Consider the following 17,947-nt stretch of genomic DNA (forward strand, 5'->3'; position numbering starts at 1 on the left):
TTCTTTGCACTGGATTATCTTGACTCCACACTGCCATATAATCCACTTCAGTGTGCATTTTATACAGCTGTGTAGAAGGGGCCTCATATAATCCAGTTCTAAGCAGATAATATAAGATACTTTATTTCCCTTACCACCATACTAAGCCACAGCAATGCGTGGCCGGGCACAGGTACTTATATATGTTTTTACATAGTGCTCTTTAGTTTTTTCCCAGTTTGGGTCCCCAGATGTTATTGAATGCCAACTCCCATCACTTTTGATTATCCACCATGTGGACTGGGGATAATGGGAAGTGCAATTCAACAGCGCTTGTAGCTCTGAGGTTGGGGAAAAGTTAAAGGACATTTTAACATCAGTCATCATATCAACAAGCCTTGTAACTCTGCTCTCCTGACTAAACAAAACAAATTGCAGCCTTCCAGACTAAACAGAACAAATTGTATTCCAACTCCCATCAACTCTAATCATGATGTTGAATGATGAGAACTTTAAGAGTTGTAATCCAGCATCCGGAGGAGGGCTACATAAAATAACATGGTGGGCTGAACTCAGCCCATGGGCCTTGAGTTTGACACATATAGACTGGGACCTAATTCTGACAGTAAATCTGTTTTTTAATCATAGCCGCTTGGAAAAAAGGTGGAAGGCTGGGAGAATTATTGCTCCTCCAGTTGTGTTGCCAGGTCACCTAAGTAGCAATAAGGGACAGAAGACATTCCTGACATGCAGTATTGACAATCAAGAAGTATCTGTTGGCAAACTTATTCAGTCCACTTAGCTATGTGTTTCTCTATAAAACACATTCTCTATAAAATCCATTGCATTATGTTCATATTCTCTGCATTTATGAAGGATTTTATTGCATCTTGTTCAGGAAAGGCTCTCCAGTCTTCAAATAGAGGGCACCTGCCAGCCATATAAGGGACAAGCTTCCTGGCCTTCAAATAAGGGGTATTCATTGTGCAGGTTGAGCATCCCTTGCGTGGAATTCCAAAATCTAAATTTGTCCACATAAGTGGCTGAGTTTTGGATTTGGGCCTTTAAAAAAATTGAAATACATTTATTTGTATATATTATGTACATAAAGTCAAAATAGAAAATTCAAAACAAAATTCAGGACTGAAGGATTCTTAGAGGGAATATTGTAATCTTTGAACAATTGAATTTGCACAAGTCAAACCTGCAAATGTGGAAGGCAAACTATAAGTGCATAATGAGCTATCTTGGAGATGGGACCCAAATCTAAAGATGAAATTCAACTAAGATATATATATATATGTATTATGCACACAGGCAGAGGAAAAATTTATGTAAGGGTTTAAATGATTTTATGCATGAAACAGAGTTTTGTACATTAAAAAATCAGAAAGCAGCAGTGTTACTCTCTCAACTATCCATATGAACAATTTTGGAGTTTCAAATTTTGAAATTCCAGATAGTACGTAATGCAAGCTTCAAGAAACCATATTTTTTCTTGAATATATGTTGGTTAATCCCAACTAAATTAGTTTCATAGAATACATTTTGGAAGGATGAGTCAAGACATAAATAAATCTAACTGATTTAATGGGTTTATTGCAGTTGGAATTTGCAGTTGAATTTAGCTCATGGTCATCTTACATTATTATAGAAGGATAGCCCATGTTCATGTCATATGTACTTACTATTTTTTCTTTTTTCCTTTTCCCTTTAACCCGTTCCTTGTAAACTCCCTTTAAAAATCAAAATGATGATTATGATAATATACCTACCTCCTTTCCAGAAGGCCCCGATCCCTAATATCACCACTAGAGCAAGCAGTTTAATCCCCAGGGCTACGAACAAGAGGATGAGAATCCAAGAGCCGCTCCCAGCTTTGAATTTGTAAAAATACACCGCTCCTTCTGCATGTCCAAGGCTGTTGGTGGCGATGCAAGTGTATTTCCCATCAAGGACCAGGTGCTGAAGCTCCTTGGTGATATGATGTGCCGTTGGCCTGGAGACTGAAGTTGCGTTGTCAGAGAGAGGGCCAGCCCATGTCACGGTCGGGAGCGGTTCTCCTTCAGCCGTACACTTGGCGTGGAAAGCATGATCTTGGTCCATCTGGACAGAGATGTTCACAATCCTGGGAGGTGCTATCCAAAACAAAAGGTCCAAAGTTTTGTTGGGACCTCCAACATGCCTATGGAAATGGTTGGGCATTTTTGTCCAAAGCAGAGCATGGTCAACTCAGTTCAATGCTGGAAAATTGGACTCACTGTCCATGCTCGGCTTTAGATCAAATATGGTGCCATTTCACATGGATGTCCATTACACACTGGACGCTGTTTTGCATGGGTGCACACATGTACTTACTTGTACACTATGACCTCCATATACCAGATTTCCTTTATCCACATCCAACAAAACATGACCCCCATAGGCATTGTCTAGGTTTTCTCATGATGGAGAACCTAGACAATGCCTATGGGGGGTCATTCTTGGGCCAGAAGCCCTTTATTTCCATAGGGTTTGCTGTGATCCTTCCTCAGTTTGATGTATCCACACAAAATTTAGGAATGTGTTCCCCATGGATACAGGGATCATAAATTCAATTGTCACATCTATGGGCCCCTTCTGGTCCATCTTAAAAACTAGAGGAAAACTGGAATAATAATAATAATAATAATAATAATAATAATAATAATAATAATAATTCCAATAATTTCCTGTATATTAAAAAACCTTTCTGCCCTAAAATAACACAGGGACAACATGACAAAAATGCTTTGCATATCCCTAAAACATTTGGGGGTGGGAATTGGTGTCTGATTGTCCTTGTCAAATTGGGATAGTTGGAGAGTACCGTATCCACAGATTTTGCATCCACTGATTTAACCATCCACATCTTGAAAATATTAAGCACCCACCATCAAAGATAATTCCATAAAGAAACTTGATTTTACCATTTTATATAAATAACACAATTTTCTTACACCATTCTATATAATAGAACTTAAGCATCTATGGATTTTGGTATTCATGGAGGTCCCTGGAACCAAATCTCAGCACATACCAAGAGCCCATTGTATGTGGCTCAATAGATTTAGTTGAGTTTACAATCATAAGATTCAGGCCTAAATCTGAACAACTGTAATTGTAATAGATTTGGATATGGTTGCCATAATTTGAAGTATAGCAACCACAATCTGATAAGAGCCTAAAAGTCAAAATTCACAATTTGTGGACTGGTCCATGTGGTCCAGAAGAGTCGAGAATGACTGCATGAATGAAGAAGAAAGAATTGGATACAAATATAGGTCTTCTCACCTATGAGGTGGAGCCGGATTCCCATCCGGCTCTCATACTTGTCGTGAAGATCCCCAGAGAATTCAACTCGGCAGAAGTATCTGTTGCTGTCATTCCATGAAACATGGTCAATCTGGAGCGACAGGTTGTTTTGCCTTGGGTTCCCCAAAAGCTTGTATCTGTTCTTCAAGCCAACTGTGGTCCTGCAGACATCACTGGAACTGTGTGCGATGCACTTGAAAATCACTGTCCCATTGTAAGGCTCCTTCACCCTCCAAATGGCAGTCAAGGTTTTGTCGTAAGTGGAGTGTGGGTGCGTGAAGGTGCAAGGCAAGGCAACTGTCTTGCCAATCTCACTAGTCACCTCTGCTGGGACGTGCATAGACCAGCCTTTGGATGAGATTCCTGAAAGAAATGGAGCATCTCCAGTTAACACAGGGTACGTCTACACAGGGTACGTTTGACACCACTTTACCGCCAGTCAATACTGTGCAGTCATGGGCATTGTAGTTTTATAAGCTCTTTATAATGGTGATGCTTCACCGAGCAACTCTGAGCAGAGGCAGTCAAAGTGGTATCAAACTGCATTAATTCTAGATGCACCACAAAAATCTGGTGAAAGATGCCAACATGGTTAGTGAATGTAAAGTTCTAACATCACTTCCTTCTGACCAGAAACATTCACTCCAGACCTAATTTTACCAATCTGGTGGGGATAAAAACAACAGAGAAATGTTATCAAGGAAAGAGTTGAGTACCACTGCTTTTCCTCTGTTTTCAATAGAGAAGGTGGCATCTAGACTATTTTCAATGCTTGGAAATATAGCATAGATCATAGTGGCAGGTCCATCTTTGGTACTGCATCATTTCCAGAAATCTCAGGATTTCAAGGGACTCTAAGATCATCAGCTAAGATAACATTTCTGCCTAATTAGTGTTGAGTATATAGATGTCACTAAAATGCATCTCCCATAACTCTTGGGTTTATGGGAATTGTTGTCCAAGAGCATAACAAAGCCGAAGCATTCCTCTCCATTGGCCAAAGTTGGTGGGCTTCTTGATATTAAAACGCACGGATCTCCTGCAACTACAATCTCTCCCCTCTGTTCAGTTCCACAGGCATTGTGTCAGTTCTGTATTATTGCTTCACTGGTGAAAACTGGGACACATGTAGATCAGTAACATCAGGGTGTGATTAAAATAGCAAAATGTATTAAAAAGGAATAACACATAAGCTAGGAGAGACTGCAGCAGTTCACTTTTGCTTGGGACTTCCTGGCCTCTCCCTTCTGCTGAATTAACTGAGTGCCAATTACTTTTGCATTTTCAGTTCTGTTTGCAGTTATTTGCACTGCAGTAAACTGAGGACAAAGGTAAATGTGGGAGGAGGAGAGAAAAGCTGGAACATTTTTAAAACAGCAGGAAAAGGTGAGATGAGAGAGGCAAAATTGGGAGTCTCCATTAGAAGGGTGTGGAGTTCAAAGACTGGCATGGCACAAAAGGGAAAAAGTTGCAAAGCAAAGCTCACCTTTCTTCACAATGCACAGCAAGCAGAGGAGAAAGAAACCTCTGCTTCCCATCTTCTTGGACCTTTCCTATGTTGATTTCCTAGTCTGACCTGATCCACACTGTGTTCACAATAGGGCAAAATGCTGAAATAGAAATTTCTTGGCTGCTGAATACAGGCAGCTGGAAGAGATGAGTTCATTCAGTTGCTTGGAAAATGGTCCTTCTGATTCACGATCCATGCTATCACGAGTAGGGAAGCCACAGAAAGAAGACATCACCCAGTTCCATTTTTTTTTTTTGCAAAGTTAGGACTAAAATGAATTAATTTACGTCTATTACCTATACCTGGTTTTATAGATGAAAAGCAGTTTATTTAAATGACACATAATTCTTAGAGTGACTTGGTTGTTGTCAGTGATAGCTGGTGGCTTCTAGAAGTGTCAATGGATTGATGAATCTGCTCCAAGGTTTTTAAAGATATTTTAAAGAGTCACCCAGAAGAGTTGAGTTTATTTCAAAGACAGAAGACAACTTCTGGCAGGCCTGTAGCGAGGGGGCGGTTTTAGGGGTTCAACCCCCCCCCCCCCGAAATTTTTCAGGTTATAAAAAAAACCTGGTTTACTCATGAATTTTAACTGGTTAACCAAATCCCCATGCTAAGTCTATGAGACACAAAACATTAAGAGCCCCTCCAGGCACTATCTCAAGCAGATATTGACAGGTCTGTAGCGGGGAGGGGTGTGTGCTAGGGGTTAACCCCCCCCCCCCCCGAAATTTTCAACCCCCCCCCCATTTTTTTCTGGCTACGGCCCTGACTTCTGGGATACTTTAAAATACAGCCCAATTGACATGGAAACCACTAGCCACCTCTACTCGTATTCCCTGTAGTCCACCATTTCTGGGAGTCAGATCAAAAGTCAACCGGCTTCAAGGTTGTCGTGATATCCCATTTAATTAGAAATATTAAGTACACTTAATCTTGTAGTGTTCAAAGCATTATGACCACTTAGTTCAGAATATTATAATAATAGCTCTGTGAATCTGGTCAGTGGTATTATTCCCAATGCAAACTCACAATGGTTGGCATTCTCTTGATGTTTGACCCACATGTAAGTTCTCGTACACATGTAACTGTGTCTTTTGTCCATAGTATAATATTGGTATTCCATTCACAATTGCGCCTGGCTAATATGGGTGTTTGGGGGCTTTGCTTTGCAATGGTTCACATCTTTCTAACTTCAACATTTACAGATGGTGGTGTGGAGGGAGGGATGCCATTCAGCCTCTAGGCCATTAGTTTGTGGGGTTCCACGGGATTCAGAACTATCCCTTATGCTTTTATACATCTACATGAAATCCCTGGAAGAGGTCTTTCAGAGTTTTGGATTGGATGTCATCAATATGTTAATGGTGCTCTGTACTCTCTCTCTTGTACAAATTATATTCCGGAGTCTGGTCCAGGTTAGGCAAACCACAGATCACTTGCTACAACGCAACGTGAGCCCTGCCACATGCGCAATGGAGGATCTTCTTATAGTAACACCAGAGGCACTCCAAGTGGCCAGCTACTGGTCAAAGGGCATTTAGTATAATGCCAAGTTTTTTAAACTTTGTGTTTTAATTACATTTCAACTGTACCCTCGGTTCGCTTCTGACGCGATAAATAAATTATATATAAGCCTACCATTTACAATGAGCCCCGGTGGCAAAGTGTGTTAAAGCGCTGAGCTGCTGAACTTGCAGACCGAAAGGTCTTGAAATCGACCGCGAACTTTGGGAAGTCTGCCCCAGTGAGGGGAGACAATATGATCCCTACAAGGAGGGATCGCTACTTTGGCGAGCCGGGGAAGCCCAATCTATAGATCTATATTTACCTGAGACGAAATGAAAGACTCAGCCAGAGTTAAAGGAAATGCCACCGAAGTGATCTTTATTGCGATTCAGCTGAAGCGGATGCGATGTCGTGATAGTTCGTCAGGCAAAGCATGTTGTTACAAAGAAATAAAGCCATTTTTATACAATTTTCAAAGTGAAGCCTCTTCAAATTTCCCGCCCTCTTCCTCCCGCCCACTGGCCGCTGATTGGCCGGCGCGTCCCAGCTGGGAGGAGGCTTGGTCTCCCGCCTCCCTCCAGGAACCAATCACGGGCTTTCTTCATCTCCGCAGCAGCGAATCAGGAGGCAGGGAGGCGGGACAGGGAGAGACAATGTACTGATGAATGATTCATGTGTAATCGGGCTGCCAATCAACCCCCGAGGCTTTTGCCTACAAGGGGAGTCTAGAGTTATTGTCTTTTTGGATGAGATATCGATAGGATTATGTCCAGCTTTCCTGTCTTCAACGGTTCCTTGATTATCTACAATGTGAGACTGGGGTGGACGTGCAATATAGAAAAGAAGTTTTATTGTTGTGGGGATTAAAAAGCTTTCCTAAGGCTCTTTTGGGTTCCCAAAGCAGAATGACTAAGTCTTCCATGTGGAGATCCTCGCTGATGGACCAGCTCCGAGACCAGGAGGATTTCCTTTGTCCTGTCCCATGCAAATGTACTTTGGGATTAACTTTGTATGATGAACTGATTGCTCCCTTTCAATCGGCGAGACGCTTCCTTCCAGGAAGAGAAAAAAGGCTGGGTAGAAGGTCAGGGCGAGGTCAGGCACAAGGAAAAGAGATATTGGAATTTAGAAATATAGAGAATCATATTCTAGCCATTTCACCCCAAAATTACCAAAAAAAAGTATTAAATATTAACATTTATAGCTTATTTTCCATTCCTGCGCTAATAGCGCAAGTTTCAGTCCCAGGTTCAAATCCCGGGAGCGGAGTGAGCGCCCGCTGTTGCTCCAGCATCTGCCAACCTAGCAGTTTGAAAACATGCCAATGTGAGTAGATCAATAGGTAGGTACTGCTCCAGCGGAAAGGTAACGGCGCTCCATGCAGTCATGCCGGCCACATGACCTTGGAGGTGTCTACGGACAACGCTGGCTCTTCGGCTTAGAAATAGAGATGAGCACCAACCCCTTTACCATTTACAACTCTATGAAATGGGGCAGGGTCCTTTTTCAACCTGTTTCATATGCAAAAATATTATGAATATTGTATAAAATTACCTTCAGGCTATGTGTATAAACCACATTTGAAGCACAATTTAGTTTCGTGTTTAGACTTGGGTAACATCTTCAAGTTATCCTATTATGTATGTATATGCAAATATGGGTATTCCAAAATCTAATAATATCTGAAATCCCCAATACTTCTGGTTCAAATCATTGTGGAGAAGGGACACTCTACCTGTGCCATCAGTGCTCCTGGACTGGAAGCAACTGCTCAACTCTGTCCCTTGGGCCATCCCTTCTGTGCATTTCGTACCACAACCTTGCTGAACTCCATGGTCAAATTAAAGGCTTATTTAGCCTGGTTTACCTTCCTGTTTCCTTATTCGCCCTGGTTATTTGTTTATTCACGTTTTTTAATTCTGTCGATCTTCCGCAATCTCAGCGCAGATTTTATATTGTCAATGACTGCGGTCGGGTTGATAGAGCACCCATCCCCATTTTGTAAGGTTGTAAATGGCCGACTTGTGTGCTTTTCTGTTCTATAAAATTTGTCTGGCACTTTTGTGGTGCAGTGGGAGGTGAATAATAATAATTGTTCTATTTAAAAAGAGAGTGGAATTTCCCCAGCAAGGAAATTTCCACTCAACCAAGCTGCCAGAAGCTGTGATGCCTCAGAAGCAAGTCTGGATGTCACTCCCAGGATTCCATAGCACTGAGCCATGGCAGCTAAAGTTGTATTGAACTGCATAATTCTGCAGTGTAGAATAAACCCAAAGAGGGTAAAATGGGATCCTTAGAAGGTCTGAGTGAATCTTTGGGGGTGGGGTGGGGGACTAAACAAAATATGAAATGGTTGAATGATGAGTCAATATCATCCAGTTGATTCAATGAGGCTACCCCTGTGGAGAGTAAAAGTAGGATTTAGATTTATAATAAACTAGCTGGGAGACCCGGCGTTGCCCAGATTATTTGCAAAAGTCAATTTTTTACAAAATGCATAAGGTTGTGGGTGAACTACAATGCACATCATGCCAGGTTAACCCCTGGAAACTCCATCAGTACTTGTCATGTTGTCTAAGTTTGGTCTAGATGCATCATTGGTGGGGTTCAGTGTGCTCTCTGACAGCAGGATGAACTACAGCTCCCACCATGGTGGGTCAGCCCCCTTCAATTCCCTCCAGTAGGTTCAGTTGATCATGGAAGTTTTGTGTGTCAAGTTTGGTCCAGATCCATCATCGGTGATGGTCACAGTGTCTCTGTATGTCAGTGAACTACAACTCCCAGAAATGAAAATCAGTTCCCCCCCAAACACCTCCAGTATATTCAAATGGTCATGGTGGTTCTGTGTGCCCAGTTTGATACAGGTCCATTGTTGGTGGGTTTCACAGTTTCTCTGGTTGTAGGTGAACTACAAATCCCAGAAATAAAGGTCTATCCCTTGCAAACCCCTCCAATATTAAAATTTGGACATATCAGGCATGCATGCATCATCGTTTGCATTCACGGTGCTCTCTGGATGCAGGTGAACTACAACTCCCTCAAATCAAGGTGATTTACCTCCAAAGCCCTCCAGTATTTTTTGTTAGTCATGGGGGTTCTTTGTGTCAAGTTGGGTCCATGTCCATCTTTGGTGGGGTTTGGAATGCTCTTTGATTGCAGGTGAACTTTAAATCCCAGTACCTACAACTCTCAAAGGTCAAGGGCAATTCCTCCCAAACCCCAACAGTATTTAAATTTGGGCATATTGGGTATCCATGCCAAGTTTGGTCCAGATCCATTGTTCTTTGAGTTCACAGTGCTCTCTGGATGTGAGCTACAACTCATATAAATGAGGTCAATTGCCCCCAAACCTCTCGAGTATTTTTCATTGGTCATGAGGGTTCTGTATCCCAAATTTGGTTCAGGTCCATTGCTGGTCAGGGTCACAGTGCTCTGTCTTGATACAGGGTGAATTACAACTTCCATCATGTTGAGTCGGTCCCCCAAACCCTTCCAGTACATTCAGTTGCAGATCAATACTGCTCTATTTGCTGTGCATCATAGCAAAGAGAAGAAAAGGCTTATGGGAGAGGAAGTGGGCGGGGTCATGCAAATTCCACACCGATGGAGAGAGTAAGGAACACTGGGATGCCTGTGGTGGAGGAAACACATGAAATCTAGGATGAAATTGTCCCCATATGAAAGCTTCACGTGGGTGGTGGGCAATATGGTGTTTGTAGAGGACATTGGCAGTGTTCTTGTACATGTTCACGGCGCTCGCTAGAACCTGAAATGTAATTGGAAAGAGGGCCACTGGTGTCTCCTGCGTAGTGGAAGCCATAGCTATTTGTGGAATTGGGAGTCTGTCTGTGTAAATGGACACCCCAGCACATACACACATACATATTTTAACTTTTATTATGTGTAAAGAAGATGTGTATAGATAGATATTAGGTCTGGCACATGAAATATTGCTACAGCTGCTGTGAAATTCCACTTCCAAATCTTCCTATTGCCCCTTCTTTCAATATACTAAGAATCCTTACCAGCTGCATTTTTGGCATTGCATTTATCCAAACGTCTTTAACTCTTCACCCTGTGAATCTTCATCATATCAGATTAAGGCTTCTCAATAAATGCTTTGTCTTCAGCTAAGAATATTTTAATTCTTAGCTCAGCTTCAGGCTTTCGGATTCTTCATTGCATCCTAACATATACGGGCTTTATTGTACAGTACAAAAAGTTACAGACACTATTTAAATATGCAGCTTATACTTTTAATGATTTGTTTTTTTAAAAAAATGATAGCTTGCCTCTGAGGATAAAATGTGCCAAGATTCTGCAGAGACATCAAAGCATAACATACAATAAATATTATAAGACACATTGAAGGTGCAACAATTTCAACATCGTCATTTACCATCTATACAAAGTGAAAAGGGAAGTCTTTAAGGCCCAAGTGATGGCTTGCAATGTGAGAAATCAACTGTAAAAGGTCTTGAACAAGGAAATTGCAAATAAGGACTAAAAAGTGAAAGTTATGCATGTAGTTATAGTTAGAAATCCCACTCCATTATCAGAGACAAGAACAAACACAATGGCTTCATGGTATACAACAGTAGACACTTAGTTAAATGGAATTTCCATACAACCGGCAAAAAATTGAAGAAATAATACTTTATTGCATGCTGCATTCGCAAAGCTGTTTCTATGACACAGTAAAACTGTATTACATCAAGTTATCTCTATCTTTATTTGCCTTAATTTGCTTTTAATTGCTATATTTCTAGTATTAATATCAAGTCATGTTGGAAATAGCAACCTTCCAAGCCACTCACTATTTATTTGTGAATGTATGTATTTGGTAACTTGTATTCTATGTATATGTTGATTTGACTCTGGTGTGGGAGGAGTTATAGACATGATTATACTGAGCATGTGCAGACTCAAGACTCCATTTTGTATTAAGTATCTGTTTATACCTCAGAAGAGGTGGATGCATGCAAGTTTGCAGTGGAGAAGTTGGTTAGAGACTTCAATGACTATAATTTTTGCTTATGGACCTCAGTGAGTACAGCTACACTAAAGACTATGGACTATTGATAAAGAATGATATCCTGTGTTCTTAACACAGAAAGAAGAAGCTACATCCGATCTGTAACTGAACTTTATTAAGAAAAAATGTGCCTGTATGGTTAATACAAGATATGTTATTTTTCAAAGAAGACTTTGTTTTATCTCTGAGTGCATATTTTAATTAAGAGGTTTAAAGGGAGTGTATATCTTTTGGGCAACTTCAACTGCAAAGAAACAACCATCCTTTGCTAACCAAATATATTTTTGTAGTGGCATATCTTTACCCTTGACAGTCTAAATACATGGTTCTTCAGTTTAACAGCTGAAGGTACCTGTGTGTTATTACATGAATGCTTGTGAATATCACTTATTAGAAGAGTTGATTTCTAATAAGGTCATGCTTTTCTTGACTAGTGGTTTTCCAAAGGTGGTCTCCAGATATTCATGGAGAATCACATTTGCCAAAAGGATATGTGCCCATAGACTGGGTGCAGTTATGTTCCAATAGCTTATGCAATAAGTTATGTTTTGCAATAGGTTATGGAATGTCCAATTAGTCAATACAGAGTTTATGGTATTGTATGGTATAGTATGGCATTGGTATTCCCTGTAGAAACCTATGGATGCGAGAGCTGGACCATAAGGAAGGTTGAGCGAAGGAAGATAGACGCATTAGAACTGTGGTGTTGGAGGAAAATCCTGAGAGTGCCTTGGACCACAAGAAGATCCAACCAGTCCATCCGCCAGGAAATAATGCCTGGCTGCTCACTGGAGGGAATGATATTAGAGGCAAAGTTGAAGCACTTTGGCCACATCATGAGGAGACAGGAAAGCTTGGAGAAGATAAGGATGATGAGGAAAATGGAAGGAAAAAGGAAGAGGGGCCGACCAAGGGCAAGATGGATGGATGGTATCCTTGAAGTGACTGGCTTGACCTTGAAGGAGATGGGCGGTGTCGATGGCTGACAGGGAGCTCTGGCGCAGGCTGGTCCATGAGGTCACGAAGAATCGGAAGCAACTGAACGAATAAACAACAAATAGAATGGCATATAACATTAGTTAGGACTATATTTAATAACTTTCAAGCAACCAGAAACTTCATTTATCTGGTATTTCCCAATCCTCATAGGTATTGGTTAAATGAAGGTCTACCTTACATAGAATCTTCCTCGTGTAACAAAAGGAATTTTCTCGTGGATGGTTTTGAACCCAAGGAAAATGATTCTTGGTAAGCAGATCTATTACTTTTGACACATCTATACAGACTGACCACTGTAAAGATCTGGCAGACTGAATCTTCTCATGCAGCCCTCTGAAAATTTAGGACAAGTCTTATCGTCTGTGTAGACCCATATAATGCAGTTCAATGCAAAGAAACTTCCACAGCTCATGAATTCCATCTATTCTTTATTTAGCTCACAGTTTATCAAGGCACTCTTTTTATTGAAGACATAATGTTACATTAATTGTTACAACACAATAAAATATAAACACAATTTGACCATTCTCAAAGGTTTTCTTGTCAACTTCCTTGTTTTTTGTCCAAGGTGTCCATATTGGCAAACATGACCCTAACTCATGACTTGACTGAATAGTCTGAAACCTTTGTGTATGTCTGTATTTGCCTTCAAGGCCCCATCTCCACTGCCATAATGGTCAGACTCATATAATGCAAAATTGAACTTCATTGAATTGGATTATATGAGTCTATACTGCCATATAATCCAGTTCAAAGCAGTAAATCTGCATTCTGAAACTGCATTATATGGCAGTGTTGATGGGGCCCAAAATTATATTGTAGCAGACACCAGAATGGATCCCCATGCATTTTATAATAGCGTAATACTCAGAAGTGATTGGCCATTGTCTTCCTCTGAAATGTATCCTACCACACTTTGCAATCATCAGCAGTCTCCTATCTCAGTATTACCTATGAAATTGAATGCAGTATGATGCCTTTATCCAGGGATTCAATATGCTTCAAATAACATTTCTCCACGGAAATGTTGGTGAGCCCTTCTTGGTCCTCCAGTGCAATTTTATGGTATGCTTCTGGACAAAAACATAATCAAAATATAGAGTTCATTATTATCTGTGATTTTAGGTATCCAGTGGTTAGTCTTAGAAAACTATCCCCCATGAATGTAGGAGTTGTAAGGTACATCCATTGCAGAAAAGTAAAAGAAACATACCACCACGTATGTAATGTGCATAAAAATAGGATGCTAGAACAAATGTGTCACTTTTTGTGAATTCCAAATGATGTCCTGTTAATTACAAGCACTTATTGTTGGCCTCATTTCCACATTTTTCTGACTCTATTCCTTTTGAAAACCTCACGATCTGCCACACTCATTTCACGATGTGGTTCATAAAGATGTGTCATTGTGGTTCTGCTGGTGTTGTGTGGTGGGAGTGTTAACTGCGGGTACATCGAATCACCTTTCCCTTGCTCACTTTTCATAGAATCATAGAATCATAGAATCATAGAATAGTAGAGTTGGAAGAGACCTCATGGGCCATCCAGTCCAACCCCCTGCCAAGAAGCAGGAAATCGCTTTAAATTTTCCTTCTATTTAAAGTTATACTTCTGCCCTAGAATCTTCAGACCTCATCATATGAAGCTCTAGAAATGGGTCCTGGCATTGTAAAACCATTTTGCTTTGAGCTGGAGTAGCGAAGATAGCCACTCTTCTCATTATACCAATTCATTCTGCAAACAATTGAAGAAATCTGCAGGCAACTTTAGATTATCGCAGTTGCTGGGACTTGTTTCCTCCCAATCTATGGGCTCCTCTTTGTCCATGCCCTCTTTTAAATCATCCCCTAGAATAATTCTGCTACTCCATGAGTTCAATTGCTTCTGCAAATTCCCAAGTTCTGTCCCTTTAAACACTTTAAATATTAATTTTTTAAAAAAGGAAAGATACATTTCTCTGTTTGGTACATTCTGTAAGTCTTCTTTTTGTTGCCAAACCTGCCCAAGCTAAAATAAGTTTGCATGAGCAAGCTTGCAATCTCCTGGAACATTTGCAACAGAACAAAGGAAGGCAAACAAACAAACAATATTTTTTTTAATATGCAAATTGGCTTTAATCTTTAATACATGGTAAATATCATATGTATACCAAAGAATTGTTTTAAAATAATTTTATTATCAGTAAATGGTTGATTTGTATACCTATTTTATATATACCTGTATACCCAGGATTGTGTAAAAATTTCCTGGGTGGAAAAAGTTTAAGAAGCCCTGGTATACGCGGACCTTAGGATCCTTCCTGGGCATTTTATTTTGCAGTATTTCCGGGCATTGTATTTTGCAGTATACAATGCAACATTGTAAGAATAGGAGAAAAATTGTGTGTCACACCAAAGGCCTGTCCAGGCAGACATTCTGTTTGCAAAGTGGCCAACCAACAGTTCATAGGGTGATTGACCGCAGAAAATCAATGCAACTTCAGTTTCCCTCTTAATTTTTCCAGCAAATGACATACAGAGATTTGCTCTTAAGTGAACAGTTGAGCATGATTCTAGGTGAGCATCTAACCTGCTAACATTCTGTCATTAATAAATTGAATTATGTACAGATTATGTTGAAAATAATTATGTAGACAGTAATACAGACTGAAGATTTGTCTGGATGGCTGGGTGGGTGGGGGTATGTGAAACAGCAAGCTGTGTTCAGCTATGCCTCTAACTAAACTTCCCTGAACTGAAATATACCTTTTCAGTCTGCTTGGATCAACCATGCCCATAGCTAGTGAATAATATTGTCCAATGGTCCTTGTTTTTTATCGCAGTTGCTGGGACTTGTTTCCTCCCAATCTATGGGCTCCTCTTTGTCCATGCCCTCTTTTAAATCATCCCCTAGAATAATTCTGCTACTCCATGAGTTCAATTGCTTCTGCAAATTCCCAAGTTCTGTCCCTTTAAACACTTTAAATATTATTTTTTTTAAAAAGGAAAGATACATTTCTCTGTTTGGTACATTCTGTAAATCTTCTTTTTGTTGCCAAACCTGCCCAAGCTAAAATAAGTTTGCATGAGCAAGCTTGCAATCTCCTGGAACATTTGCAACAGAACAAAGGAAGGCAAACAAACAAACAATATTGATAGGCTCAATGAAGGAGGAAAATCCCTACCAGTGCCTGGAATTAGCAGTGAAAATGTACACTTCTGTGCATGTTTTTTTTTAAAAGTCAATGTACAATGTGAAGAAGGAAGTTATGGCTTTGGAGCCAGAGGTTTAGTTGGCATGCTCACTTCAATGACTAGCACTTTAGACATGGAGAAGTAAAATAAATCAAAGTGATGTCCCCGATGCATCCACAATTGCACATCACTGGACTCAAAGTCACTGCAGAAGCGCTTTTGGATTATTGCACCACCTGAAAACACTGTATTAAAGATTCAAAGATCTTTTGGTTGCCTAAAAATGTTATTTCTTCATTTTTTTGAAAAATATTCCTTTGTCATGAGTTGAAGATTGGTTTGGAGGGACTTCATAATGACATCATGTAATAATAAGTGCTTCCATTTGTGGCTGCGGAGCTTCAAGTTGCTGTTACAAGCCACATGCAAGAATATCCTTGATGTTCCTCTTTCTGATTCCAAGTCTTTCCATATTTTTTTAAAAAAACCTCTTGGTATTGCAATAAGAAAGCAGGCTGAAATGCTGTAGGCATTTTTTAAACCACTGTGTGATTTAAAATCAGTGTCCAAGACTGAGTCACTTCAGGGACCAGATCCTGCCAATATGCCTCCAGTTGACCACCTAAGCCCCCATTTGCTCTAAAAATGCCACACATCTTTCCAAGTGAATTGTACAGTCTCTTCACTTCTGACTGAAGTATGCACTAAGTTTCAAGCCTTTCAGACTCTAGTGAAAATACTATTTACAGCTTTAAATGAGCTCCCCGCAAAGAATACTTGAAACTGCCTGGCTTGATTCGATTCTGTGCTGCTTCTTTTCCAGCTTGGGAAATACAGTCACTGGTTTTCTAGCAGCAATGAGGAAATCAATGTCTGGGATCCAGTCTCTTACACATCGCAGGTGGATTTGGGACATTGTTCCTTTCGTGTCAAGTAATAGGCCCGGTTGGCTTCTGGGTAGGTGACTTTGGAGAGCGGCAATCTGTAGATGGCATCATTTGTGGTGGTTAAAAGCAGGAATGTGAGTGAAGACAAACAGAAAGGCCAGGTCCCCAGTGGCATTCCAAACTGAGGGGGAAGAAAACAGGGCAGTGATTTAGGATGCTGTTCAATAGCAGAGAGATTTCAAGTAGAGTGCAAGAAGAAGAAAGAGAAAATTCCCTTTATCTGCATAATGGCACTGCTAGTCTCTTTTTCTTTCATTCTGGGATCTTGGACACTAAGTATGGTTGGATCTATACTGCCAAATAACATAGTTGGAATTGCAGTGTAGATCCCTATAATTGTTTTTGTGTCAGGAACGACTTGAGAAACTGCAAGTCGTTTCTGGTGTGAGAGAATTGGCCATCTACAAAGACATTGCCCAGGGTATGCTGGATGTTTTTGATGTTTTACCTTCCTTGTGGGAGGCTTCTCTCATGTCCCCGCATGGAGCTGAAGCTGACAGAGGGAGCTCATCTGTGCTCTCCCCAGGTTGGATTTGAACTAGCAACCTTCAGTTCAGCAACCCAACCTTCATGTCAGCAGTCCTGATGGCAAAATGGTTTAACCCCTTGGACCACCAGAGGCTCCTTGATCCCTATAATATAGTTTGAAAAGTACTGAACTCCATTTTATGGGTCTACACTGACCCATATAGTGTGCTACATTGACCTATGTAAAGTTCACACTGCAATATATGGCAGCGTAGATCCAGCCTAAGAAATAGATGTGTTTACTCATAAGCTTTCATAGACTGAAGGGGCATTTACATTGTAGAGTTAATGGACAATGAGACTAATGGCCCCATCTACATGGTTTGAAACTGCATTATATGGCCAGTGTGTTATCGAGCAATTTAGAGCAGTATTGGACAGTGAGATCCAAGCTGTGAGTTAGGCAGTGGTGAGAATAGAAGCCAATAATTTCCAGAATATAACTCACCAGGTTGAAGCAGAAAGCCACCGAGGTATTTTATTTAATTTCAGCTGAAAGTGATGCCAGCCTGCGATAGTTCACCAAAAATAGACTGGGATCCATAACATAGCAAAGCATGCACTTTTATACAGTTTTCAAAATCCCCTGGAGAGGTGGGAGTTTGACACGCCTTGGCCAATGAGAGAGCACTGCCTGCCTTCGAAAGAGGGTCTGGCAGTTCTCTGTACAATACAATGGAGGAGGCGATGGCTGATGATGGGATTAAATATCATGCGGTGTGGGGACAACAACCCTGTTGAAACTCTTTGCATGTACAGTCTCTGATGAAGCCTAGTGTCCCCAAACACTAAAAATTCCCAGATAAGTCAACAGAAATATTTGTCTAATGGCTGGATTATGACTGGCCCCTGCAGGTTTTATCTGTGTTGGTGACAGGAATAGGTGATAGGATAGGTGATAGGGGCCGGGCTGTGGTGCAGGCTGTTGATCAGC

General features: G+C 40.7%; 2 protein-coding genes across 4 annotated transcripts in view; both read right to left on the reverse strand.

The window, feature by feature from the left end:
- Positions 1-1,613: 1,613 nt before the first annotated feature.
- Positions 1,614-10,151, reverse strand: siglec15 (sialic acid binding Ig like lectin 15). The gene is made up of 3 exons (XM_008103700.2): positions 10,022-10,151; positions 3,292-3,675; positions 1,614-2,117 (listed from the first exon to the last, which is right to left on the reverse strand). Exons 1-3 carry the CDS (start codon positions 10,149-10,151, stop codon positions 1,693-1,695), a joined length of 939 nt encoding a protein of 312 aa, XP_008101907.2. The 3' UTR covers positions 1,614-1,692.
- Positions 10,152-12,776: 2,625 nt separating this feature from the next.
- Positions 12,777-17,947, reverse strand: part of slc14a1 (solute carrier family 14 member 1 (Kidd blood group)) — a 34,890-nt gene continuing 29,719 nt past the window's right edge. For 2 of the 3 annotated variants that reach the window (XM_008103610.3, XM_003214514.4), the window contains one exon: positions 12,777-16,606. In XM_008103610.3, the coding sequence (XP_008101817.2) occupies positions 16,427-16,606 (180 nt within the window). In that variant the 3' untranslated portion in view covers positions 12,777-16,426. The remainder of the gene's footprint in view (positions 16,607-17,947) is intronic. The other variant, XM_008103600.3, reaches the window with a different exon arrangement.

This window comes from Anolis carolinensis, chromosome 2 (genome assembly GCF_035594765.1).
Source record: "Anolis carolinensis isolate JA03-04 chromosome 2, rAnoCar3.1.pri, whole genome shotgun sequence".
Classification (NCBI taxonomy): domain Eukaryota; kingdom Metazoa; phylum Chordata; class Lepidosauria; order Squamata; family Dactyloidae; genus Anolis; species Anolis carolinensis.

What these genes read in the sequence shown, in the direction of transcription:
- siglec15 (XM_008103700.2), bottom strand. Translation starts at nt 10,151, where the DNA reads ATGGCTTCCACTACGCAGGAGACACCAGTGGCCCTCTTTCCAATTACA. An exon ending in CCATATTGCCCACCACCCAC is followed by an intron (nt 3,676 to 10,021) that starts GTGAAGCTTTCA and finishes CATTTCTTTCAG; the next exon opens with GAATCTCATCCAAAGGCTGG. An exon ending in AATCCGGCTCCACCTCATAG is followed by an intron (nt 2,118 to 3,291) that starts GTGAGAAGACCT and finishes TGTTTTGGATAG; the next exon opens with CACCTCCCAGGATTGTGAAC.